This window comes from Ahaetulla prasina, chromosome 18, assembly GCF_028640845.1.
Source record: "Ahaetulla prasina isolate Xishuangbanna chromosome 18, ASM2864084v1, whole genome shotgun sequence".
NCBI classification, from domain to species: domain Eukaryota; kingdom Metazoa; phylum Chordata; class Lepidosauria; order Squamata; family Colubridae; genus Ahaetulla; species Ahaetulla prasina.
The window spans coordinates 6790736-6817306 of record NC_080556.1 but is presented as its reverse complement, the minus strand read 5'-3'; the positions used below and the strand labels follow the sequence as shown (position 1 = coordinate 6817306).

Genomic DNA, 26571 nt, shown 5'->3' with positions numbered 1-26571 from the left:
AAGAAAGGCACAAATTCATGTTTTTATATTGTTGGCTTCTACTGTACCCGGGGGGTGGGCTTCAAAATTTGTAGCAAGGGGTTCTCTGCCCAGTTGCTGGGTGGGTGTGGCCATGGTAGGCGTAGCCTAGTCAGTCTCCTGCACCATGACGGACAGGGCGTTTCTGCCCTCCCCAGGCTCTGGAGGCTTTTCTTGAGCCTCCGGGAGGGCGAAAACAGCCTCCCCAGGCTCTGGAGGCCCTCCGGAGGCCGGAAACGGGCTGATTTCCAGCCGTCCCGAACTTCTGGTAGGACCAATTTTCGCCCTCCCCGAGCCTCCGTGCACGCCCTGCGCTTACCTGCATCTAAAACAAGGCGCGTGGGGATTCCTGGGCGGGGCTGGCCCGGAGTGGGATTTGGGGGTTCTCTGAACTGCACAGAATCTTAGCTAGAGGTTCTTCCGAAACCCCTGCGAACCCCCAGCAGCCCACCTGACCATACTTACCCCAGACTGATTATATTTTCAGCAGATATAAATATGTAGGCTGAGCAATGACTTTGCAATCTTGATTTATAATCCCAATATTTTAAGACTGACTTATCCCAACCATTTTCCATGCCCCTGTGAACATTTCATAGCTAATGGCGGGTTGTTGGTTTTTTTCCACCCCCCGCCTCCAAGCAACCTCTCCCAATCAAAAAATCACAACTTTCCACGATAAAAAGAAGAAGAAAAGAAACGAGCATATGAAAGAAGAGTCTGTCCAACAGCATCCGCAGAAATTAAATAACATAATTTAATTCAGTCATTCTTTTAATTTCTGAACCGTGTCTCATTTAAGTTAAAAAAAAACCAAACCAACAACCCTTATTAACATACGTTACCTTTAAAAACAAAGACTGGAAAAAAAATTGCAATGGGGGGGAGGAGGGGGGAAGGGGAGGGCGGAGAGGAGAAATGCCCCCTCCTCAAAACAACATCCAGCAAGCAGACTGTCCGTTTCGAAAGTTTGTTTTTCCCCCTAGTGTGTTGTTGTGAACTGTCCCACAATCATTGTGCTGTTGTTATTATTATTATTAATATAATTTTGTTACTGGCTGCATTCGATCTGGGCTTCGGACGGCTACTTCACTTGCTCTTCTAACAGATACACGATCAATTCGTAGGTGGACAGGACGATCGCCGTGTTTGGTATCTGCCTCATCAGCTGGGCAAAAAGTCCGCGATAAAAAGCAAAATAGCCTTCTTCTTGGAATACCAGCCGGGCCGTCTGGAGGAAGGACTGGTACTTGGTTCCTTCCTCGCGTAGCCTCGTCCGGATGACCTCTGGGGACAGCGAGAAGCGAAAGGTCAGCACAACAGCCTGAATTTAGCATATTTTTCGGACTATGAGACACGCCGGGATATAAGACGCACCAAGATTTCGAAGAGGAAACCAAGAAAAAGAATAGTTTTTTTTGGCTTCCACGCGTCCGGTTTTTGCCCTCCCCAGCCCCCAGGAGCACTCTGCAGGCCTCCCAAACCCTCTGCGCATCCTGTTTTCCCCAAAGAGTGCCCCGTTTCCCCCCCAAAATGGCTCTGTTTTTCCCAAAAACCGGACACGCAGAGAGTTTCGGAGACTGCAGAGTGCTCCTGGGGGCTGGGGAGGGCAAAAAGGGGATGTGTGGGGGATTTGAGAGGCCAAAAACAGGCCCATTTTTGCGAAAACAGGATGCCCGGGGCGGGGTTTCGGGAGGCCGAAAGTGTGTAAGACGCACCGACATTTCCAGTCTCTGGGGGAGGGGGGGAAACTGCGTCTAAGACTCCGAAAAGTACGGTAAATTCAGCATTGATTGGGGGGGTGGCATAAAAATCTATAAAAGGGCTCTAATTGCAGACTAGTGAAAGTCTCCACCATTGTTAAGAGGGAGGAAAAAACATTCCAAATTTGGCCACATTTTCTCTCACATAGGAACACTGCTTGGAGAAGGAATGTTCCAGAGCAAGGCGCGCTTGGAACATTAAGGACTAGAAACCTGATTTTCACAACAAGAAGAGGCAAATCCTTGGAGTGGTGCGGTGGCCTAGAGGTGGAGCTCTCGCCTCAAAATCAGGAGGCTGCGAGTAGGTAGAGGTAGAGATATTTCTCTCTCTGGGCACACTGAGAATATAATCTGCTGAACAAAACTCCGCACTGGCGACGGGAAGGGCATCAGGCCAGTAAAACGCTCCGCTAGCTCCATACAGTTGCCCAGACTCCACCCCGCAGGGATTATGGGGTCGTTAAAAAAAGAAAACGAGGCAAATCCTTCAATGACTGGCTTTGTTTGGTTAAATAAAAGGTTTTCTTAGGCCAGGGGAAGTTTTAGAGATGTGGATGAAGACGGGAAAAACCTACCGTGTGGGTAAGCGATGCAAGACGCGCATCCTTTGGAAATGGCAGCGGCAACCGTGATTCCGAGGAAATTGGTGGAATTCTTCTCCGGGTTTCCAGTGAAAGGGGACCAGCTGGGATCTTTTAAGAGTTGCTTCAGTCTCTCATAAATAGCAAAGCAGATGATGGTCTCGGAGATGCCCGCGTAGGAGGCGGTAAGGCCTCGGTAAAAGCCCCGGATGCCTTCGGAGCGGTAAACATACCTGGCGCATTGGAGGGTGTTCATTTGCTTCGAGCCGCGGACTCTAGTGGGCGGAGAACAATCAGCAAAATAAGTGGTGGGTTTAACTAGATTTTTAAATAGTTCACCAGGGGCTATCCTGGTGTCTACAACTAGTTGGTAAAACGAGGATGCGCTCGTTGCCAGTTCTATCCCCCTTCAAAACAGAAATCTATCCCCTTCATCTCTAAAATTTAAGGCTCTAGTGCAGCGTTTTCTCAAGCTCACAAGTTTGAAGATATGGACTTCAACTCCCAGAATTCCCCCACCCAGCTATACCCCTCCCCCCCCTTACCTTCTTTCTAGCTGCATTCTGGTTTTCACCATCCAGATGGGATTCATCAGGGAGTTTGTCACAAAAGCTGGAGAAGAGCAAAGAAAAGATGGGATCAGTCCTTTGAGGAACTTCAATTCCCAGAATCCCCCCAGTCAGCATGCTCTGGAGTGCAGGAGTGAGAATCCGGATTGTGTGAAACACAATCTATTAAAAAAAAAAGGGCTGTATGTATGTATGTATGTATGTTCCAGCATAACTCTGGAACACCTCGAGCAATTTCAACCAAACTTCCTACACAGATGATTTACTATCTGGAAACAAATACTGTGGGGGTAAGACACCCCTGGTGTGTGTGTGTGTGTTCCAGCATAACTGTGGAACGCCTGTGCACTGTCATAGAATGCCAATTGTTTGTGATGTCATGTGAGAGGGAAGGGAGAGCCTGGACCATTAAGGAGAGCAAGCGTGGCGACTTAGAGCAGCAATTGTTTGTGATGTCAGTTCCTTCGCAACTTCCTTTGGAAAGGCAGCCGTGACGTTCACCCTCCAGTGAAGCAATGGGGAAGCACCTGATAGATTTGGTGCAAAGTGCCAGGAACATAGCCAGGGTGGGAAAGAGAAGCGCATGGGAGGGGGAAGGGAGAGGGCAGGGATGATGGGCATGGGAGTAGGGAACCCCCTCTCAATGGCTCCCTGTCAGACAAAGGCTTCGACGTCTATAAATACCCGGGCAACGTCGGGTTACCAACTAGTGGAAAATAAAATGTGATTGCACCAGCCCGATGAATGCAGGCCCCTCGCTTAATATCCCCGGCTGACCTTGAAATATAATTTTCACCCTCAAAGGGGTGTGTTGCTCGGTCCAACCGGAACAAGAACGAGCAAGGAAAAATGTGGTACCTGGGACAGGTTAACCCACCTGCGGAAGCCGCCGATGAGATATGGACCATATCGCTGTTGGGTACGAAGACGTGGTTGAACTGCTCCTTCGCTCGGGAATAACATGCAAAATAAACAGCTCTGCAAAGAGGCAAAACAAACACAGGTCGAGTCCTCGGTTTACGACCATGGCGGAGCCCCAAATTTCTGCTGTTAAGCGAGACACTTGTTAAGTGAGTTTTGCTCTATTTTACGATCTTCCTTGCCCATCCCATGGTCGTTAACTTAGTAATACGGTTGCTAAGTGAATCTGGCTTCCCTATGGGCTCTGCTTGTCAGAAGGTCGCAAAAGGGGATCTCATGACCCTCGGATACTGGAACCGTCATAAATGTGAGTCGGTTGCCAAGGGTCTGAATTATGATCACGTGACCACGGCGATGCTGTAAAAGTCGTCATAACTGACTTAACGGTCATATGTCACTTTTTTCAGTGCGTTGTAATTTTGAATGGTCACTACATGCCCCTTTGTAAGTCAAGGACCACCTATATAGGTAGCCCTCCACTTAACAACCACGACTGAAATTTCCGCTGCTTTCTGCATTAAGTGGTGCGGTGGCCTAGAGGTGGAGCTCTCTCGCCTCACAATCAGGAGGGCTGCGAGTTCGATCCTAGGTAGAGGCAGATATTTCTCTCTCTGGGCACCATGAGAATATATCTGAACAAAACTCCGCACTGGCGACAGGATGGGCATCCGGCCAGTAAAAACTCAGCTCCGTTCAGTTGCCCAGACTCCACCCCGATGCAAGGGATTATGGGGTCATTAAAAGGAAACGATGATGAAAAAAGACTTCTTCGGTAGGTTTTACGAGCTTTCTTACCACTGTTGTTAAGCAAACCACTGCCCTTGTTAAAAGTTAGTGGCACGATCATCTGGCTTGCTTATCAGAAGGTCGCCAAAGGGTATCACATGACACACACCCCGGGACCCTGCAACCATCATAAATGTGAGCCCATTGCCAAGCGGCGGAATTTTGATCACGTGACCGAGGGGATCTTGCATGTGTGGAAAAACGGTTATATACGTCCCTTTTTTCAGTTCACTTTGAGGGGTCACTAAAATGGTTGTAAGTCGAGGAATACCAATTACAGAATTAAGGGGATCGAACCAGCACTTTGGACCAGTTCAGTATGGGTATTCTAGCAAGTAAATTGGTTTTTCCCAGTCATCAACCCCTCTAAGACAGGGCAAATACATTTCACGATATATTTTGCATTTCTAGAAGAATAAAAAGGTAAAAGGTTCCCCTCGCACATACGTGCTAGTCGTTCCCGACTCTAGGGGGTGCTCCTCATCTCCGTTTCAAAGCCGAAGAGCCAGCGCTGTCCGAAGACGTCTCCATGGTCATGTGGCTGGCATGACTCAACGCCAAAGGCACACAGAATGCTGTTACCTTCCCACCAAAGGTGGTCCCTATTTTTTCTACTTGCATTTTTTTTTTAAGTGCTTTCGAACTGCTAGGTTGGCAGAAGCTGGGACAAGTCACGGGAGCTCACCCTGTTACGCGGCGCTAGGGATTCGAACCGCTGAACTGCCGACCTTTCGATCGACAAGCTCAGCGTCTTAGCCACTCAGCCACCCTGTAAAACCTTTTAGCAATCCTCACAACTTTTCAGAAACTCAAGTCCGGAATTTCCTTTGTGGCCCCCCCATCCCGCACCCGCAAATGAACCCTCTTGGGGGGGTTGGGGGGGGAAATTAAAAACTGCCTTCAAATTTCTACCTGGATGGCGCGACTCCAACCAGATTGGGCCCCAGCCCACGGAAAAGTGACTTCGGGCCCTCCTTTTCCAAAATGGACCTGGAAAAAAAAGAAGAAGGGAAGGGAAGTGGGGAGAGAAGAAGAAACTTAAGCAGATCTGTTCAAAGCAATTAAAAAAAAAGGACGGAACTAAGAGAGATAGAAAGCCGCAAGGTCAGGGGGTGATATTCAGTTACCTTCGCTATCGCATATTTGCAAATGTGCATGGCCAACCGTGCATGCGCAAAGCATCAAAAACATGAATGAGACATGATTATGTGCGGGTGGGCGGAGCCTCTGGCAGCCGCCGCTACAGGTTCGCCCGAACCGGATAGAACTGGCTGAATACCAGCACTGCACAAGGTAGTCATTTTATCCAGGCTACAACCGACTGCTGGTTGAATTCTCTTCCTTTTACATTTGTAAGAGGGCAGGACCCACTCGTCTCTTAGGAAAATGAGATATTTTAGGAAATATTAAAAGGGCAAGAATATTTCCCCTAAAAGCGGGCAGAAACTCAGCCCCCCCCGCTTTGTCAATGGGCCATTAAGGGCTGGGTCAGTCTATTCTACATAACAAAGAGCTACCTCCTTCAGGCAGAGCCATAGGAGGAATTGCCCAAAGCTCCTTTCATGACATCATCACCCAGCAAGACTCAACCAAGCTTGGGACTCAGGACAGCCTATAGCCGTGATGGCGAACGCATGCCAGAGGTGGCCCGCAGAGCCCTCTCTGCGGCCATGCATGCCGTCACCGGCTGCTCTTCTGGTTTCCGGCGCGCCGGCCAGCTGGTCTTCACGGGTGCCGAAGCGCCGGAAAATGGCCTGAAAATGGTTCGAAAAACAGCCCAAAACGGGCCTTCATTTTTGGTGTTTGCGTTTTCATGCTCCAACGCGGCCACATACATGCTTTCAAAGTTCCAATCGGTCGGGTTCACACAAGGACCCACGCACATTCACGCGCGTTCCGGTTTGGGCACTCGGCGCCGAAAAGGTTCGCCGTCAGTGGCCTGCATGGCCCCAAGGGAGTCTGACAACCAATCAGAATACAAGCTCAAATTCAAAAGCAGTGGTGGGTTGCTCCCAGTTCGCCCAGTTCATTTGGGCGAACTGGTAGCGGCAGGAGGCTCTGCCCACCCACCCAGACATCATCAAAAACGCTCGTGTACTGAATTAAAGCAAGTGCCCGTGCCCACGTGCTACTGATAGCGAACTGGTAGCGGCGGGATTTGAAACCCCACTAGTGCCAGAATGGGTATAAAAACTCAGGCACTCTCAGCAGCTCTTCCCTTTTGTTCTCTTCACCCGAGACCTTCAAGCCATGTGATCCTGCCCACCATTAATAAAACCATCTTTCTAAGCAGCCGCCATGTTTCCATCGGGGGTGGATTCTATTTAACTTTACTACCGGTTCGCCTCGTGCCCGCGTGGGCGCGCTTGCTCTCCTAGCGTGCTCTTCCACGCATGCGCAGAAGCTTCTGTGCATGCATGTTTCACTTTTGATGAGATTCGGGTCAGTGGGCGGAGCCTCCTGCCGGTTTTACTACCGGTTCTATAGAACCGGTCCGAACCGGGGGCAACCTACCACTGGTTTCCACCCGTGTCTTTCTTCCCCAACTTGGAACTGAACCCAGATGGACATTTAATAATAATAATAATAACAACAACAATAACAACAGAGTTGGAAGGGACCTTGGAGGCCTTCTAGTCCAACCCCCTGCCCAGGCAGGAAACCCTACACCAACTCAGACAAATGGTTATCCAACATTTTCTTAAAATTTCCAGTGTTGGAGCATTCGCACTTTCTGGAGGCAAGTCGTTCCACTGATTCATTGTTCCAACTGTCAGGAAATTTCTCCTTAGTTCTAAGTCGCTCCTCTCCTTGATTAGTTTCCACCCGTTGCTTCTTGTTGGGTGGAAATTTCTTCCAACACGTTTATTTTTTCAGCTGTTCACGCCTGGACAAATACGGCTGATTTTGCACCGGATTTAAGCAAAAGACACCAGGCCGTGGTGCGGCGTCTCCCCCAAAATTGGATCTCTAAGAATTGGTGTGTGTGTCTGTTTTAATCTGCGTTTCTAAGACATCACACCGGCTCCCCTGCTGGAAGGGAGAATAATTGTCGTTTTGGAGCCGGCGTAGGAAACACAAACCGTGCATTGTCTTTACAAGTTCACAGGCCAGCTACGGAGGAGAGTTGCTAATTCCCATTTTCCGTGGGAACGGAGAGTAAAAAGAGGAGCAGGCTAGGAGGCTGCCAAGGAGAAGCACGGCTTGGCCTCTTATTGTGTTAAACTGGCAATGGTGGCTTTTTTTTTTAAACTTGCTTTTATTCAGATTTATTTATCCAAGGCCAGAGGCCCCCCCCCACCCAACCTCCATCTCTCTCCAGCCCCTCTTCTGCGCTTACATAATGCATGCCAATTCAGCAGAGAGATCACTGCCAAGGTGGGTGCGTGGGGAGGGGTATTTTTAAAACGCCAAGCAAGCAGGTTGTTTTTTTCCTCCTGGCATGGATAGATGCCTCCCCTGAAAATGTTCCCTCTCTTTTAAAAAAAAAACTGCGCTGAGAAGGACACAAGGACAATCTGTCTGCCTTCAAAATTATGAGCCTCGGCCAGCGTTTCTTTAAAAACTCCGTAATACCCTAGATTTAAAACCAGAAATATTTCCGTTGGGTACTGTACCAGAAAAATATAATAAAGGCACTATGTATTGACTACGTGTCTTAACAGCAGCCAGGATTGTATTTGCACAACATTGGAAAGGTGTGGCGATCCATACAGAAGAGAAGATAATAATAATAATTTTTTAAAAATACTAGAACGCGCAGAAAGGGATAGATGAACACTTGAAATTAAAGAGAAGGAAGATACGGAATATTTCGAAATATGGGATTTGTTTTTAATCAGTGGTTAACTAATAGAAAAAGAAATTAGAACATTTCAAATGATAAGAGAAGGATTAATTTTACTATGAGGGCTTACTACGATATGTTTATTATATGAATAAGTATTAATAATTAATCAGAATTATTATGTTGAGAAAATGAACGTTATTACTATGTTATCAATGCTCAAATTGATTGTAACCATAGGACACACTGTTCATATAGATATTGAAACCATTGCTCTTTCCTTATATAAAGGTAAAGGTAAAGGTTCCCCTCGCACATACGTGCTGGTTGTTCCTGACTCTAGGGGGCAGTGCTCATCTCCGTTTCAAAGCCGAAGAGCCAGCGCTGTCCGAAGACGTCTCCGTGGTCATGTGGCCGGCATGACTCAACGCCAAAGGCGCACGGGACGCTGTTCCCTTCCCACCAAAGGTGGTCCCGTATTTTTCTACTTGCATTTTTTTAAGTGCTTTCGAACTGCTAGGTTGGCAGAAACTGGGACAAGTCACGGGAGCTCACCCCGTTACACAGCAGCACTAGGGATTCGAACCGCTGAACTACCGACCTTTCGATCGACAAGCTCCGCGTCTTAGCCACTGAGCCATCATGTCCCTTTCTTTATATAGCAAAAATGAAAAAAATTATTTGAAAAAAAGAAAAGAAAAGAAAAACTCCCTAAGTTCTTAAAAGCAAAATCATTTCGTGGATTTTAAAACATGCGTGCAAAACAATGCCACCCTTAATTAACGCCTGCAGAAGCTGTAAATGCCCCAACACTGGAAATTTTTAAGAAGATGTTGAATAACCATCTGTCTGAAATGGTGTAGGGTTTCCTGCCTGGGCAGGGGGTTGGACTAGAAGGCCTCCAAGGTCCCTTCCAACTCTGTTGTTGTTGTTGTTGTTGTTGTTATTAATTCGTTAAACACAAATACAAAACCAGTGCATGTTTGTTTATTTAAAAAAAGATGTTGTTTTCACTTTTTTCAATTTTTAAAATACATACATTCCATCTTTCCTTAAGCAGTGTGTTGTCTGGTTACAACTATCTCTGTGCAACATTCCTTCAACCCTTGCAACATCATTCACATTAATATTGCTTCTCTAAACTTAAAAGTACAATGCATTAAACAATTAAACATTTATAAAATTCTTCGTTTTCTTAATATCTTCTAATGATAGTACAATAACAACACTGAACATAATTATTCCCATCTTACGTCTAACAATTGTCATCTTATTTATATCTCTCATCTTCACGTATTTCCTGCTCTTCTTTAGTCTTCTTTATTTCCAAATTCCATTTTTTTATTCTCTTAGGAAATCTTTTATTAATGCTGATGCCTTGGAGGCTTTTCATATTGTGTTACTTTGGCCTGCTTCAAAAATAAAACATTCTGCAAACGTGTCGGTTTTAAATTCACCGATAGTAAATGGCGATAAATATATAAGACGTTGGGAAGAAAAATGATTTGGGGGTCTTCGTTGAGAAGTGGGGTCCTGAGCAGAGGTGGTACTTCAGCCGGTTCAGACCGGTTCGCCCGAACTAGTAGCAGAAATCGTGGGTTGATTTGCTCACCTGCCCCGACTGTATGCCATCCTATTTAGGCATGTTTTTGAGGCCGGGCGCATGCGCAGAAGGTGTGTGTGTGAGCAATGCGTATGCACAGAAGCCTGGGCGCAGGTATGTGCTCGAACTGGGCGCAGGCGGGCAGGGCGAACCGGTAGTACCATTATGTGAAACCCACCGCTAGTCCTGAGCGCAAAACGTTTAGGAATTTTCCTAATATTTTTTTCTAAAGGTGAAGATAGCATTTTTTCAGCCTTGGCCACTTCAAGACCGGTGGACTTCAACTCCCAGAATTCCCCAGCCAGCCATGGCTGGCTGGGGAATTCTGGGAGTTGAAGTCCACCGGTCTTAAAGTGACCAAAGTTAAACAAACGATATAAAATCTTTAGATTATATGCAAAGACCGCACTTTAAAGACACTCACTTCAGCACCTGAAGGACGCCTGGGGGCAAAGAGGTAGGACGGACCACGCCTTCGCCGCTGAGTGTGCCCAGATGAACCTGCGGATAGTAGACAGCGCGGAAGGCCAACCTTGAGGACTGCAACCTTGTCTTGATCACTTCCAAAGGGCAGGTGAAGATGGCCCCCACTGTCCCTCCGCATCTGCAACATTCGACGTACCGAAAAAGGAAAGAAAGAAAAAAAATTCCAACGTTAGGGGTGGGGGGAAAAAAAAAAGAGAGAGAAGAAATCCCAACAGGACCTTTGTTGTGTCTGCGCCGGCCCCCCCCCCAGAGCCGGGCCTCCTGCCAGAAAGTGACTTGGAAAGTGAGGGGGAAGGGCCGTCAGGACTTACCTCGGGAGCACTGGCTTCCCTGGCTCAGCTCCAGGAGCCAGAGGCAGGCCAGGTGGAAGAGATAACGAGGCCTCCGTCCCCTGACTCTTCCCCCCCCAGGCCACGCCTCCAGACCCAGCTGATGGCAATCAGGCCTGGCTGGACCCTAGTTTTCGTAGGCAGGAGAGGTGGGAACAACAGAAGCAGGGGTGGGGCTGGCCTAGGAAGTGCTGAGTCATGGAGCCACACCCCACAGGATATAAAGGCAGCAAGAACTGCTGTGTCTCTTCGTAGCAGGCAAATCAACTGCTTAACTTTGAAGTTTGTTCCTGAGTGATTCATCGGCGTCGAGGGAGATAACAGAGACACTTGGCAGACGCTCGCTAGTTTGCTGCCAGAGCTGATAGTGCCGGCTAATTAAGCCATCACTTGGACGGAGGCGAAGGGGGGGGGGGGACAGAACAACAGGATTACCCCTGTAAAGTTCATATAGGGACTTTAAGCTTTTTCAATTTCCAGAGAATAAGACCCCGAAGTACCACTTTAAACGCCGCATCCAGTTATGGTCACCGCATTACAAAAAAAAAAAAGATATCGAGACTTTGGAAAAAGTGCAAAGAAGAGCAACTAAGATGATTAAAGGCCTGGAGGCTAAAACCTACGAAGAACAGGAGCTGCAGGGATCGGGGTTTGGCTAGTCTAGAGAAAAGAAGGACTGGAGGGGGAAATGACAGCAGTCTTGCGGTATTTGGAGGGGCTGCCACAAAGAAGAACGGATCAACTTATTCCACAAAGCACCAGGTAGGCCGGACAAGAAACAACGGATGGAAATTAATCAAGGACAGAAGCAACCTGGAATGGAGGAGAAAAACTTCCTAACAGTGAGGACAATTACTCAGTGCCTCCAGAAGTCGTGGGTGCTCCATTGCTGAAGGTTTTTAAGAAGAGACTGGACAGGCACCAGTGGCGGGTTTCAAATTTTTTTTACTACTGGTTCTGTGGGTATGGTTTGGTGGGCGTGGCATGGCTTGGTGGGTGTGGCTTGGTGGGTGTGGCATGAGAAGGATACTGCAAAATCCCCATTCCCTCCCCACTCCAGGGGAAGGGTATTATAAAATAAAATCCATTCACTCCCCACTCCCGGGGAAGGATACTACAAAATCCCCATTCCCACCCCACTCCAGGGAAGGGTACTGTAAAATCCCCATTCCCACCCCACTCCAGGGAAGGGTACTGTGAAATCCCCATTCCCTCCCCACTCCAGGGGAAGGATACTGCAAAATCCCCAGTCCCACCCCACTCCAGGGGAAGGATACTGCAAAATCCCCATTCCCTCCCGACTCCAGGGGAAGGATACTGCAAAATCCCCATTTCCTCCCACTCCAGGGAAAGGATACTGCAAAATCCCCATTCCCTCCCGACTCCAGGGGAAGGATACTGCAAAATCCCCACTCCCTCCCCAATCCAGAGGAAGGATACTGCAAAATCCGCATTTCCTCCCACTCCAGGGAAAGGATACTGCAAAATCCCCATTCCCTCCCGACTCCAGGGGAAGGATACTGCAAAATCCGCATTTCCTCCCACTCCAGGGAAAGGATACTGCAAAATCCCCATTCCCTCCCGACTCAGGGAAGGATATTGCAAAATCTCCATTCCTCCCCAATCCAGAGGAAGGATACTGCAAAATCCGCATTTCCTCCCACTCCAGGGAAAGGATACTGCAAAATCCCCATTCCCTCCCGACTCCAGGGGAAGGATACTGCAAAATCCGCATTTCCTCCCACTCCAGGGAAAGGATACTGCAAAATCCCCATTCCCTCCCGACTCCAGGGGAAGGATACTGCAAAATCCGCATTCCCTCCCCAATCCAGAGGAAGGATACTGCAAAATCCCCATTTCCTCCTACTCCAGGGAAAGGATACTGCAAAATCCCCATTCCCTCCCGATTCCAGGGGAAGGATACTGCAAAATCCCCATTCCCACCCCACTCCGGGGGGAAGGGTATTGCAAAATCTCCGTTCACTCCCTACTCCAGGGGAAGGATATTGCAAAATCTCCATTCCTTCCGCACTCCAGGGGAAGGATACTACAAAATCTCCATTCCCTCCCTGTTCCAGGGGAAAGTTACTGCAAAATCCCCATTTCCTCCCGATCAATCAGGATTCCGGAGGCAGAGAATAGATGGGGGGAGACGGGGCCAGTCAGAATTTTTACTGCCGGTTCTCCAAACTACTCAAAATTTCCACTACCGGCTCTCCGGAACTGGTCAGAACCTGCTGAAACCCACCTCTGACAACCCACCTGCCTGAAATGGTATAGGGTCTCCTGCTTGAGCAGGGGGTAGGACTAGAAGACCTCCAGGGTCCCTTCCAGCTCTATTCTGATAGATTGATTGAAACTTGAGGGTGCGCAGATGAACAGCTTCAAAATGGAAATGTCCATTTCCCGGCGGCGGGGGGGGGGGGACAAGAAAACATTCCTGCTGCCTTTAGCACCCCCAAAGAGACCACTGAGGGTCATGTGAAAATCAGGCAGGAAAAAAACAACCTAAAGGCACTGGAAATGGGAGCTGCGGTTTTCCAGAAAAAAAACAAAACACTTTTGCTGCATTGCATTTCCGGGCTGCCCAGAGAAGCGCATTCTCTGCAACGCTGCAGGGTTTTCTGAGGTCATTCAAGAAACGGAGAAAGGACTACAAGCAGTGCTGGTATCAGCCGGTTCGTGCTGGTTCGAACCGGTTCGGCCGAACCGGTAGTGGCAATCTGCCACCCGCCCCGGCGTCCGATTTAGCCACATTTTCTAAGCCACGCGTGCGAGCAAAGCACATGTGCAGAAGGCGCCTGTGTGAGTGAAGCGAGCATGCGCTGCTCCCAGCCCTCAGTTTCCCCCCCTCTGCAAACCAGCTAACGGGAGACCCCAAAATGTTCTCGTTCAAATTTGCGACCTCCAGGCTTGTACGGTGGCTGGATGTTACGCTAACATTACGGGCTCAAAAGAGGTCTCCCATCATTTTTAGCCTCTCTGCCGCAAGCAGCATCTACCGTGCGTTGAAGATAGCTTGCGCCTGTCCAAGGAGGCTCCACCGGGAGGCGCCGCGAGAATTGGGTGCAGTCCGTGCTCCGGCCTTCCGTGAATTCGTTCATTTCACAAATCAGACCACAAATCGTGCGAAATCAGGGGGAACGTCTCAAACCAAGGAAAAGAGAAGTAAAAAAAAATAAAAAATAAAACTCGGCGCCGTTGGGAAAATAACCCGGGAGCCTTCCTAAAAAAATAATGCTAAAGGTTAACCAGGCGCTGTCTCGCGTAGTACTCTGAGGGCAAATATTTTCATTGGCACGGCCCTGCCTTGCACGCCGTTGCAAATCCAATCGCTGGTCTCTTTAAACAGAGTCGGAAATATCAGCAAAATCTAAAGTGGGCTGAAGCCGTATTGGCTAGCGATCTGAACTGCTTGCGATTGCCTTGAGGACGGAGGCATTAAAGCGGAGACTCCTCCCCTATTAAGTTTATCGTGCCTGAAGCCAGATTAGGCTAACGATTGGGAGTGATTGCAGCTGGCTTGAGAGGGAGACATCAGAGCAAAGATTTCTCTCTTTTTTAATTCATCGCGCCTGAAGCTGAATTTGGCTAGAAGAGCCTGCAGCTGGCTTGTGGAGTCAATCATTGGAGCGCGATTGTTCGACTCACAAGTATACTTCCCATATTTCCGATGGTCTTAGGCGACCCCTGGCAAATCGTCATTCGACCCCCAATGGGGTCCCGACCCACAGGTTGAGAACCGCTGGACTAGAGGATCTCTGATGTCCCTTCCAGCTTTGGGATTTTATGTTCCTACGCGTGGAACAGCCTAATCAAGCGACTCTCCTGCCCTCCTACAACCTTTCGTTTTCCCCAACGGACCCTCTGCTCTTCCGAGCACGTTCAACCACGTGCTGCACCATTAATAGCAGCCTGCTCAGGCAGGATCAGTTGCCAGACGGGTCACGAAATCACTTCGCGGGCGGGCAAAGGAGCCATTCCCAGGCCTTGAGGGACAGCTCATCGCACGTGATTCTCCTCCTCCCTCCTGCTCCAGAGCGGGTTTTATCCCGCTGCATTGAGAGCGCTTTTCGCACTCGGTGGCCCCCACTCCCCCAGGGCCTGCGTCCTCCCAGAAATTGAGCTGTTGCAGCGCAAGGAAGGCATTCTGACATTCTGCAGGGTTTTGTTTCTTGCAAAGGTTGGTTGGGATGCTTCCCGTTGCAAAATGAGGATTAGGGAGAGTTAGAAGGTGGTGATGGGGGGGGAAAAGGAATGTAATTCTGTCGCATCTCAGGATCGAATCCACACGTAACACCCCACACGCCCTCATTTCTCGGATCCAATCGATCGGCTGCAGATTGGAAACCAAAACTTTGCACTTTCAGCTTTTCGGAAACGGCTCGCGAAGGCCCGCTTGGAGACACCGGGGTTAACACTCCGGGGAAACAGCTCACAGGCGAAGTGTGCCGATCGCATCAGGGGTGATGTGGCCGGCAACTGACCTTTCCTTTCCCTACGCCTCGATTTTTTCAAGGAAGCTTCAGTCAATTCGAAATCTCAACAGGTTGGACGACAGGTTTTTCATTTTTTCAGCCCGAGGTTTCTTGCTAAAATGTTCTTTCTGCGCCAACTCAGTAAGCGCAAACTGCCCAAGGAGCTGCTGATCCAGTTCTACAGAGGAATTATTGAGTCTGTCATTTGCACCTCTATAACTGTCTGGTTCGGTTCTGCAACCCAACAAGAAAAACACAGACTTCAGAGGATAATTAGAACTGCAGAAAAAATAATTGCTACCAACTTGCCTTCCATTGAGGGCCTGTATACTGCACGAATCAAGAAGAGGGCCGTGAAAATATTTGCAAATCCCTCGCATCCTGGACATAAACTGTTTCAACTCCTACCCTCAAAACGACGCTATAGAGCACTGCACACCAGAACAACTAGACACAAGGGCAGTTTTTTCCTGAAGGCCATCACTCTGCTAAACAAATAATTCCCTCAACACTGTCAGACTATTTACTGAATCTGCACTACTATTAATCGTTTCATAGTTCCCATCACCAATCTCTTTCCACTTATGACTGTATGACTATAACTTGTTGCTGGCAATCCTTATGATTTATATTGATATATTGATCATCAATTGTGTTGTAAATGTTGTACCTTGATGAACGTATCTTTTCTTTTATGTACACTGAGAGCATATGCACCAAGACAAATTCCTTGTGTGTCCAATCACACTTGGCCAATAAAAATTCTATTCTATTCTATTCTAAAATGTAAAACAAAAAAACAAAAAAAACGCAGCACAATTGGCTGTTTCCTTGCATTGCTCCGTTGAGCTTCCACGTTCCGAAGCAGCCTACCTGTGAATAACGGCTGGGAGAAGCTGTGGCGGGTGACATGCTCGCAGCCCACTGCACAGGTAGTCCTCGACTTAAAACAGTTCGTTTAGTGACCACTCAAAGTCACAACGGCACTGAAAAAAAAGTGACTTACGATCGTTTTTCACACTTACGACCGTTGCACAATGTAAGCCGCCCTGAGTCTTCGGAGAAGGGCGGGATATAAATGTAAATAAATAAATAAATAAATAAATAAATAAGTTGCGGCGTCCCCTGGGTCACGTGACTGTCGGACAGGCAAAGTCAGTGGGGAATCCCGATTCACTTAACAACCAGGCGACGAACCTAACGTCCGCACTGATGCACTTAATAAGCATGCCAAGAAAATTCGTAAAATGGGGGCAAAACTCCCTGAACGCAGGTCTCACTTAGCCACAGAAACTGTTGGGCTGCACTGAGGTCGCAAATCGAGGACTACCTGAAAAGACTTAATCTCCAAGCTCCCTTGTCTATCAAAACGATGTGCAGAATCTTTTCAAACCGGTGGGGAAGCTATGGCCACTTTTACGACCTGCGGACTTCAACTCCCAGAATTCCCCAGTCATGGCTGTCTCGGGAATTCTGGGAGTTGAAGTGCACAGGCCGTTAAAGAGCCCGGAGTTGTCCGACCCTAATTTTGCAAATTAACCAGCAGTTTAAAAAAATAAAATGCAACCCTTCACTGCCTGAATGGATTAGAATTTCTAGGTTCTAACATATCTCACGATCTAAAATGGACAGCTAACATCAAAAACGTCATCAAAAAAGCACAACCAAGAATGTTCTTCCTGCGCCAACTTAGGAAGCTCAAACTGCCCAAGGAGCTGCTGATCCAGTTCTACAGAGGAATGATTGAGTCTGTCATCTGCACCTCCAGAACTGTCTGGTTCGGTTCTGCAACCCAACAAGACAGACACAGACTTCAGAGGATCATTAGAACTGCAGAAAAAAAACAATGGCTACCAACCTGCCTTCCATTGAGGACCTGCATACTGCACGAGTCAAAAAGAGGGCTGGGAAAATATCTACAGACCCCTCGCATCCTGGACATAAACTGTTTCAACTCCTATCCTCAAAACGACGCTACAAAGCACTGTACACCATAACACTAGACACAAGGTCAGTTTTTTCCCTAATGCCATCACTCTGCTAAACAAACAATTCCCTCAACACTGTCAAACTATTACTAAATCTGCACTACTATTAATCTTCTCATCGTTTCCATCACCCATCTCCTCCCACTTATGACTGTATGACTGTAACTTTGCTGCTTGTATCCTTACGATTTATACTGATATTGTTTCCTGATTGTTTATTTGTACCCTATGACTAACATTAAGTGTTGTCCCTTATGATTCTTGATGAACGTATCTTTTCTTTTATGTACACTGAGAGCCTATGCACCAGAGACAAATTCCTTGTGTGTCCAATCACACTTGGCCAATAAAAAATTCTATTCTATTCTATTCTATTCTATTCTATTCTATTCTATTCTATTCTATTCTATTCTATTCTATTCTATTCTATTAATGTTTAAGCCGTACCAAGCAAGCCCTGCTCTGAAACAAGATTTGCGTTTCAGTGCCAACTGGGGAAAAAAAAAACCAACCTGAAATTTTAAAAGAAAAATCTGAGGTTAAATTCCCTATCGTTATGCCTCATTATAAAATCCTTCCTGCCCAAAGTAATTATTTTCAAATCCAATCATAGGCTGGGACATCACTGCCATTTCCAGTTGGACCAATGCAAGCTTGCCAGATTGCACGAAACCCGTGTCAGGGTTGACCAACGCTGCAGAGGTGTCGGGATTACACATCCCATCATCCCCCGCCCCGCTGGCGATTTAACAGCTGCAGCAAGAGAAATATTTCTGCTTGCGTGCGATGGATTGTCTGGCGCAAGGAAGAACTGGTTAGCTCTACTGCTCAAAGCAACAGAGATATAATTTAATTTAGATTAACGAAGTTCAAAGGGACCTGGTAGGTCATCCAGTCCAACCCCCCACCCAAGCAGGAGACCCTATACCATTTCTGACCGATGGCAGTCCAGTCTCTTCTTGAAAGCCTCCAGGGATGAAGCTCTCACAACTTCCGAAGACAACTTCTGTTCCATGGGTGGATTGTTCTCACTGTCAGAAAATTCCTCCTTATTTCTAGGTTGAATCTCTCTTTGATCTGCTCGTTCCAGATAAATGTTCTCCCACGGAAATACAGTTGGCGGAGCACAACTTTCTACAAAATCACAACCTCGCACTTCCCACAAGTCTGAAGTCAGCGCAGGGCATCCTTCCTGATAATTCTGCATTTATGTCAGCCAGAAAATGTTTTGCTTTAGCGCACCAATTGTCTGCGGGGTATCGCTGGAAAAATCCCATGGGCTTCATCGCTTAGATACCTTTTTTAAAAAGGGAAGCTGCTGGCTGTTACTGAAGAAATTTAATTTTTATCGTGCCATCGGCTTTCTAAGAAAGAAAACAACCGCACCACAAAGAAACCCTTATTTTACAAAGTTGGCACGCCATTAATTCCAGCAAAGCTTTTACCCAAAAAAAAAAGAGCCGTTGCAAAATAGAAACGGACCCTTTCCGCATAACCGACATTACTTGCCTCCAGCGACAGTTATCCCCAAAGGGCAGACAGAAGATCAGAATCACAAAAGGAAGAAAAAGAGAGAGAGAGACAGAGAGAGAGAGAGAGAGATCCTGCCAGTGAGCCAAGCGACATTGCAGAAAAACCATTCTGACAACTTTTAAGTTGCCCTATTTTGAGAGGCAGGGGAAATCGCCAAACACAAGTCGAGTTTCAAGGATTTGGCAAAGGAAATGAAAGCGAGGAAGCATTTCCTGTTGCTTCAGAGAACAATGGAATATGTCGCCAAGAAATTGGCACGCTTAAACGCTGGAAAAAGCCATGTTCTTCTCCCCCAACCACGAGTCACCGAAGAGTCGTGAGCTCACAAACTCTGGTTTGTTTTAAGCACACGTGTGGCATGAGGACAGTCTCAAAGCTACGCTAAACAATACAGATTAGCCCCGAGCTTAAAAACTATCCTACCTGTCAATAGGAGTTGAAATACTAAAAAGGGCAAGAGATGATGGATAGACGCAGAATATATCTTAATATGGGATTTGTGTTATTAAAGACTAGAAAATAGAGCTAGAACCTAAAAGTTGGGAAGATGTTACTATGTGTACTGATATACGATAGAAGAATAGAATAGAATAGAATAGAATAGAATAGAATAGAATAGAATAGAATTTTTATTGGCCAAGTGTGATTGGACACACAAGGAATTTGTCTTGGTGCATAGGCTCTCAGTGTACATAAAAGAAAATAGAATAGAATAGAATAGAATAGAATAGAATTTTTATTGGCCAAGTGTGATTGGACACACAAGGAATTGTCTTGGTGCATATGCTCTCAGTGTACATTAATTGTACTATATATTGAAGCTATTATAGTTAATACGTATAAGTAGATGTTAGAAGTTAAGACTACTATTATGGATGTTTAAAAAGTAAAAAATAAGGGATGATGGATAGATACATTATACTTCTTAATATGGGAATTGTTGCATTAGTTATCATTAAGTATTGTACTTTATGATTCTTTTTTCCAACGAGTTTTTACTAATTTTTTAATCTCCCCCCTAAACACATACATAGTTTATGAACAGGGTATTGGCCATATCATATCTTATGCAGTTTAACATATCCAAATACATTTTACTTTATTACAATTTCTGCCAAAGTATTCTTTTCCCGTATTTTGATCGTGTCTTAATATTTTTATTGTTTTATATGTATTTTAAATTGGCCATATTTGATAGGTTTTTTAATTACTGTTTTATTTGGCTTTTGTGGTTTTATTTGTGGTTTTATTTGGCTGTGAACCGCCCTGAGTCCTTCGGAAGAAGGGCGGTATAAAAATTTAATAAAATAAAATAAATAAAATAAATATTTCCATGCTCATTTATGTAAATCACATCTTCCTTCGCCCTCCAGTTCTAATTTCTCCATTTTTACTCATATTTATTCTCTTTTATTGTTTTTTAGCTATTTCAATTTTTATCCTGATATATATTGAAACATATTCGGGGTTGTCTTTCTTCCATTTCATCTTTTCCATTTTATAGCAATCTTTCTTCTACTTCTCCTTCCTCTCCCTCCCTTCTTTTATCCTTCCTACTTTCTCCTCTCCTCTCCTACTCCTTCTCAACTTCCCCTTCCTTTCTCCCCCTCCTCCATTCTTCCTCCCTATCTAACCTTCTCTCCTACTCTTGTTTCTCCTCCCTTTCTCACTCTCCTCTTCCCTTTCTTCTTTCTCCCTCCCTCCTTCCTGTACCTTATGATTCTCGACGAATGTATCTTGTCTTTTTATGTACACTGAGAGCTTATGCACCAAAGACGAATTCCTTGTGTGTCCAATCACACTTGGCCAATAAATAATTCTAATTCTAATCTAATTAGGGGCTAGTAATAAAGAGACAGAAAGTAGAAATTGGAAAAACACTATTTTGTACCCTGCTGCAAAATATAGCTAAAGTTAAAGGTTCCCCTTGCACATACGTGCTAGTTGTTCCCGACTCTAGGAGGCGGTGCTCATCTCCGTTTCAAAGCCGAAGAGCCAGCGCTGTCCGAAGACGTCTCCGTGGTCATGTGGCCGGCATGACTCAACGCCAAAGGCGCACGGAACGCTGTTCCCTTCCCACCAAAGGTGGTCCCTATTTTTTCTACTTGCATTTTTACGTGCTTTCGAAACTGCTAGGTTGGCAGAAGCTGGGACAAGTAACGGGAGCTCACCCCGTTACACGGCAGCACTAGGGATTCGAACCGCCGAGCTGCCGACCTTTCGATCGACAAGCTCAACGTCCTAGCCCGAGCCACCGCGTCTCCGCTGCAAAATATAACACATTATAATTACAGTATATATATATATATATGTAAATCTGAGAAGCTGGAAGGATATTAATATGTATATTTAAATTAATACTAGCACTGTCACCAAGATTCTGTATAGAGTAAATTGACCCAGACAACGTACTGTTCGCTAAACATATGGAAGGAAAAAAAAATAAAATTAAATTAAAAATAAAAAAAACTATCCTAGCTGGACTTCCAAACGTCAAGCCCTTAAGTTCAACCTCCAGTTAAAAGCCGCTTTGCTGCCACTGAAGTCAACCGATTGGAACAAGATTTACTTCCAGTTGATCTTGCTTGATTAAGAGATCCAACTCGTCATTCAGCGGCCGTTCAGAACACCCTGCAGTCTTTCGGCCCCATTATACTTTCAAAAACACAATTGCTCAAGCCAATTTGGAGGGAACACGGGGAAGAGTTGACCTTAGCAAGTACTCTTTTTACGCAGCCGCGTGGGACAAAACACAGCAGGGACACAATCCCTTGTTAGGACATTGTGTTTCCGAAAGGAAAGGAGAAATGCAATAACCAGGAGTTGGTTTGCGTGTGTGTGTGTGTGTGTGTGTGTGTGTGTGTGTGTGTAGGTGGGTGTGGAACCATTGCTAATTGAGCCAGGGAAAAAAAAAAAAAAGACGCAATCTTAGAAGGCCAAGAAACAGTGTGACACAATCAGAAGGACTTGCTCTTCCAAGTTTGCAATTTACAAAGAGCCAAAGTGCAAACTTGGCTGAGGGGTTTGCAAATAATAATAATAACAACAACAACAACAGCAAACAACAACACCACAACACACCAGATATCACAGTTGTGGAAAACCGAAATGTACAATTTATTGACATGGCGGTACCAGGAGATGCCAGAGTTGAAGAAAAAGAACTGGGGAAAAAAAATCATAAAATATCGCGACCTGGCCATCGAAACTACACGGTTATGGATGAAACAGTGATACCCATGGTCATCGGGGCACTTGGTACCCTGTCCAAGAATTTTATAAGATATATAATATAACAACAGAGTTGGAAGGGACCTTGGAGGCCTTCTAGTCCAACCCCCTGCCCAGGCAGGAAACCCTACACCATCTCAGTCAGATGGTTATCCAGCATTTTCTTAAAAATTTCCAGATACATCAACAAACTGCAGCTTCCTGCAATAACACCAGCAGAATTGGAAAAAACTGCGCTATTCGGAACATCGTACATCTTAAGAAGGTACTTGGTTGATACCTAGGATGCTGGCAGCAACCCGTATCAACCATCAGCACCAGTCAATGGTATTTGTGATGCCTTTTTGAATGTTCAGTTGACTGAGTTTCATTTTTAATGAATAAAGATAATAATAGTAATAATAATAATAATCTTCATCATATATTTTAAGAAGGTACTTGGCTGATACCTAGGACGCTGGCAGCAACCCGTATCAACCATCAGCACCAGTCAATGGTATTGGTGATGCGTTTTTGAATGTTCAGTTGACTGAGTTTCATGTTTAACAAATAAAATAAATAATAACAATAATAATAAACAACTAGACTCATAAAGTTTCTTGCTTCATCTATAAGGAAGGACCGCTGGCTCTGAAAATCAGACGATGACGATGATAATTATTGTCGTTAATCTTCAATTTGATTCACAGTCTGGGACTGGTAAAAACCTAGACCCTATAGAGCACTTGGGCTTTTGAGTGCATGCGCTAAAATAAGCCTCCCCCTCCCCAGAAAATAAGCCCCCCCCCCCAAAAAAATATTTAAAGGCAGAGCTGGAAATCAGGTAAGACGGCAAGAGGAGCGCCCCAAAATAATAAGACCTCCTCAAAAATAAGACCAAGCACTTATTTCGGGATTCAAAAAAATAGAAGACAAGGTCTTATTTTCGGGGAAACACGTAGTAGTAGTAGTAGTAGTTAGTACTAGTAGTAATAGTAGAGTAGTCCATGACATGATTTTCTTCTGATGAAACCAAGGGGGAAAAGTTTAGAAAAGCCAGATTCTGGATGGGGAAAAAAACTTCGTCAAAACTCCCCTTTTCTCCCCCCCCCCCAGGAGTATTTTAGCAACAGGGAGGGTGAGAAATTAATCAACACCAGCTACATTCAGGGATTAAACCAGGAGTCTGCACTGGTGCCCAGAGACACCAAAGTGGATAACAAAGATAGCAACGCCCTCCCGAAATACACATTAATCTTTTAAGAAGCCTTTCCCCCTACATCTGCAGATTCCATAATCTGAGGGTTTCGTAACCTGATTATCATAGTAATTTCATAACGATCTTCCGTTTAAGGAAGTGTCGGTGAATTGGATAAGGACCAGCACTTATTTGATTGATATTTGTTCACCATCGCTTTTTAAGGACTCAAAAATTTCTGATTTTTTGACGAGAACAACCGTAAACACTACCTATATAAGCATGACATGCCACAGGCGGAACAATCTCCTGCCTCTAATTATAACTTATAACTCTAATTATATACACCCAGGGGGAGGGCCTTCTCTGTGGGGGCACCAACCCACTGGAACACGCTACCACCAGGTATCCGTCAACTCCCTGATCTTCGGACCTTTCGACGCGAGCTGAAAACATTTCTGTTTCACCGTGCAGGACTGGCCTAGTGGGGTTTTAATAAGGGGTTTTATTGGTTTTAAGTTCTTCAATCAGCTCTAAATTTTCCTTTGTATTAATTGATTTTACTTTGACTGTAAACCGCCCTGAGTCCTTTGGGAGAAGGGCAGTATAGAAATCGAAACAATAATAATAATAATAATAACTTGCCTGCTGAATCAGTTACTTCACCCCACAGACAAAACAGTGGGTCATTTCGTCAAGCCGTCGCCTTTCGCACAACTTCCTTGATTTTAAAAGGGTGGTTTCCCCCCCCCCCCCCCGTACTTTCGTTTGTTGTTTCAGGGTGTGTTGCGTTATGATGCAAAGCGGAGAAAATCTTTCTCGGAAGGAAAGAAGGATACCACGGGGCGATATCTATCGGCTTCCGAACGCCCTAAGGGCACCTAAGGGATCTGATGCAACGGGTGATCAACTAGGTCGGAGGCAATCTGGAGATGAGAACACGTTGGAGAGGAGCGGGGTGGTAGTGGCCCAGCAAAAGGATTGGCCCTGCAACCACCACCACCCCACTCTCTCCTAGGGCTTTTTTTCTGACAGCTAAAGGTAGACTGCTACTGTCCATGGGAGATCAGCGTATAAAGTGTGCGCATGGGGTGAACAAATGAGAAAGAAGACTCCCCAGGGAAGGAGGAGGACAAAAACCAGAAAATTAGGGAAGTAGGAGAAGGAGAAGGAGAAGGTGGAAATTCTCAATGAAAGTGGGGGAGGAAAGGAGGCGGTGGCTCAGTGGCTAAGACACTGAGCTTGCCGATCAAGAAAGGTCGGGCGGTTCGCATCCCTAGTACAAGGCGGGGTGACACCCAGCAGGTGCTGACAGGTTCTGGAGAACCGGTAGCGGAAATTTTGAGCAGTTCGGAGAACCGGCAAATGCCACCCGCTGGCTGGCCTCAGGAATGGGGTGGGAATGGAGATTTTGCAACATCCTTCCCCCAGGAGTGGGGAGGGAATGGGGATTTTGCAATATCCTTCTCCCAGGAGCGGGGTGGGAATGGGGATTTTGCAAGATCCTTCTCCCAGGAGTGGGGTGGGAATGGGGATTTTGCAGTATCATGCCCCACCAAGCCCTACCACGCCCACACCAAGCGACATCCACAGAACCGGTAGTTAAAAAGAATTTGGATTTCACCACTGGGTCAAGGCCGCCTTGCGTGTGAGCAAGGGGGGGTTGGACTAGGTGACCTCCCAGGGTCCCTTCCCAACTCATTGCTACTGTTACTGAATGAAGAAAAGAAGTGGGGGGGGGAGAAAGGGAGGAGACAAAAAGAGAGGGAGAGAAGGGATGAATGGGGAAGGGGAGAAAAATGATGAATGGGGGGGCGTGGGAACGGAGGGGAGAAAATTTATGAATGGGGGCGTGGGAAGGGGAGGAAAGCATGAATGGGGCAGAGGAGGGAGGCGGCGCGGGACTCACCCCCCGGCGAACAGATGAAGCAGCGTGCTCTTCTCCGCCGAGACCCCGGCCATTGCCCGCCGCCCGCCCCAAGCCGGCCTCGGTCCTTCCCGGCGCTGCTGCGGCTGCTGCGCTACGAACTGCCGAAACTCCCGAACGCCCGGCCGAAGGACCGCCTGGCTCGCTACTGCGCCTGCGCCGTTGTGTCACGCGATGCCGGCGCCGGGCTCCACGTGCGGCGCGAGCCAACCACGAGGCCGGCGGAGGCGCGAGAGGGGAGAGCGATGACGCGAAGGGGTGCCGAGGGACGCGATTGGCCGGCTCGGGGGGGGGGCGGGAAAGGCGGAGGAAGGGCGGGGTGAGGCGAGGACGAGAGCCGGGATGATGACGCAACAGAGGCGGTGGGAGGGGTGGGGAGAGACGCCGGCCGGCGTCACAAAGGAAAGGGGCGGGGCTTCGCGCAGGGGGGCGGGCCGGTTTGTTTGTTTCTTTATGAATGGGAACAGCGTGGGAAGGGGCGGACCCGATGGGGAGTTCCCGTATTGAATGAAGATTCGTGCGCCCCCCAAAAAATTAATTAATTAATTTAAAAAAGTTGGAATCGCAGCTCACCACTTGGTCCCCTTTCCCAGGGATGTGGGACGGCGAGTCTCCCTCCCTCTCTCCCTCTCTCTCTCCTCCCTCTCCCTTTCTCTCTCTCTCTCTCCCTCTCTCTTTCTCTCCATCTCTCCCTCACTCTCCTCCCTCCTGCTCTTTCTCCCCCTCCTCTCCCCTCTTTCTTTCCCCTTCTCTTTCCCTTCCCTACCTCTCCCTCCCTCTCTCCTCCTTCCTCCTTCTCTCTCTCCTCTCCCTCTCCCCATCCCTCTTCCTCTCTCCTCCTCCTCTCTCTCCTCCTCCATCTCTCCCTTTCTGTCTCTCCATCTATTTCTCTCTCCTCTCCTCCTTCCCTCTCCTCCTTCCCTCTCCCTCCTCCTCCTCTCTCCTCTCCCCATCCCTCTCCTCTTTCTCCTCCTCCTCTCTCTCCTCCATCTCTCCCTTTCTGTCTCTCCATCTATTTCTCTCTCTCCCTCCCCTTTCCCCTCTCCTCCTTCCCTCCTTCTCTCTCTCCTCTCCCTCTCCCCATCCCTCTTCCTCTCTCCTCCTCCTCTCTCCTCCCTCCATCTCTCCCTTTCTGTCTCTCCATCTATTTCTCTCTCCCTCCCCTTTCCCCTCTCCTCCTTCCCTCTCCCTCTCCTCCTCCTCTCCCTCTCCCCATCCCTCTCCTCTTTCTCCTCCTCCTCTCTCCTCCCTCCATCTCTCCCTTTCTGTCTCTCCATCTATTTCTCTCTCCCTCCCCTTTCCCCTCTCCTCCTTCCTCTCCCTCCTCCTCCTCTCTCCCTCTCCCCATCCCCTCTCCCTCCTCCCTCCCCCTCCCCTCCTTTCTCTCCCTCTCC

At 47.1% G+C, this 26571-nt stretch overlaps 1 protein-coding gene across 1 annotated transcript; it reads right to left on the bottom strand.

Annotated features, from left to right (window-relative positions):
- Positions 1-622: 622 nt before the first annotated feature.
- SLC25A33 (solute carrier family 25 member 33) lies at positions 623-25288 on the bottom strand. The gene is made up of 7 exons (XM_058161404.1): positions 25160-25288; positions 10453-10632; positions 5551-5628; positions 3809-3909; positions 2908-2974; positions 2357-2637; positions 623-1305 (listed from the first exon to the last, which is right to left on the bottom strand). Exons 1-7 carry the CDS (start codon positions 25210-25212, stop codon positions 1103-1105), a joined length of 963 nt encoding a protein of 320 aa, XP_058017387.1. The 5' UTR covers positions 25213-25288; the 3' UTR covers positions 623-1102.
- Positions 25289-26571: the final 1283 nt, after the last annotated feature.

Coding starts and splice junctions, on each gene's coding strand:
- SLC25A33 (XM_058161404.1), bottom strand. CDS start 25,212: ATGGCCGGGGTCTCGGCGGAGAAGAGCACGCTGCTTCATCTGTTCGCC. Junction 3,910..5,550: donor GTTGGAGTCGCGCCATCCAG/GTAGAAATTTGA, acceptor GCCTCTTTGCAG/AGCTGTTTATTTTGCATGTT. Junction 1,306..2,356: donor TTGCATCGCTTACCCACACG/GTAGGTTTTTCC, acceptor CGCTGTCCCCAG/AGGTCATCCGGACGAGGCTA.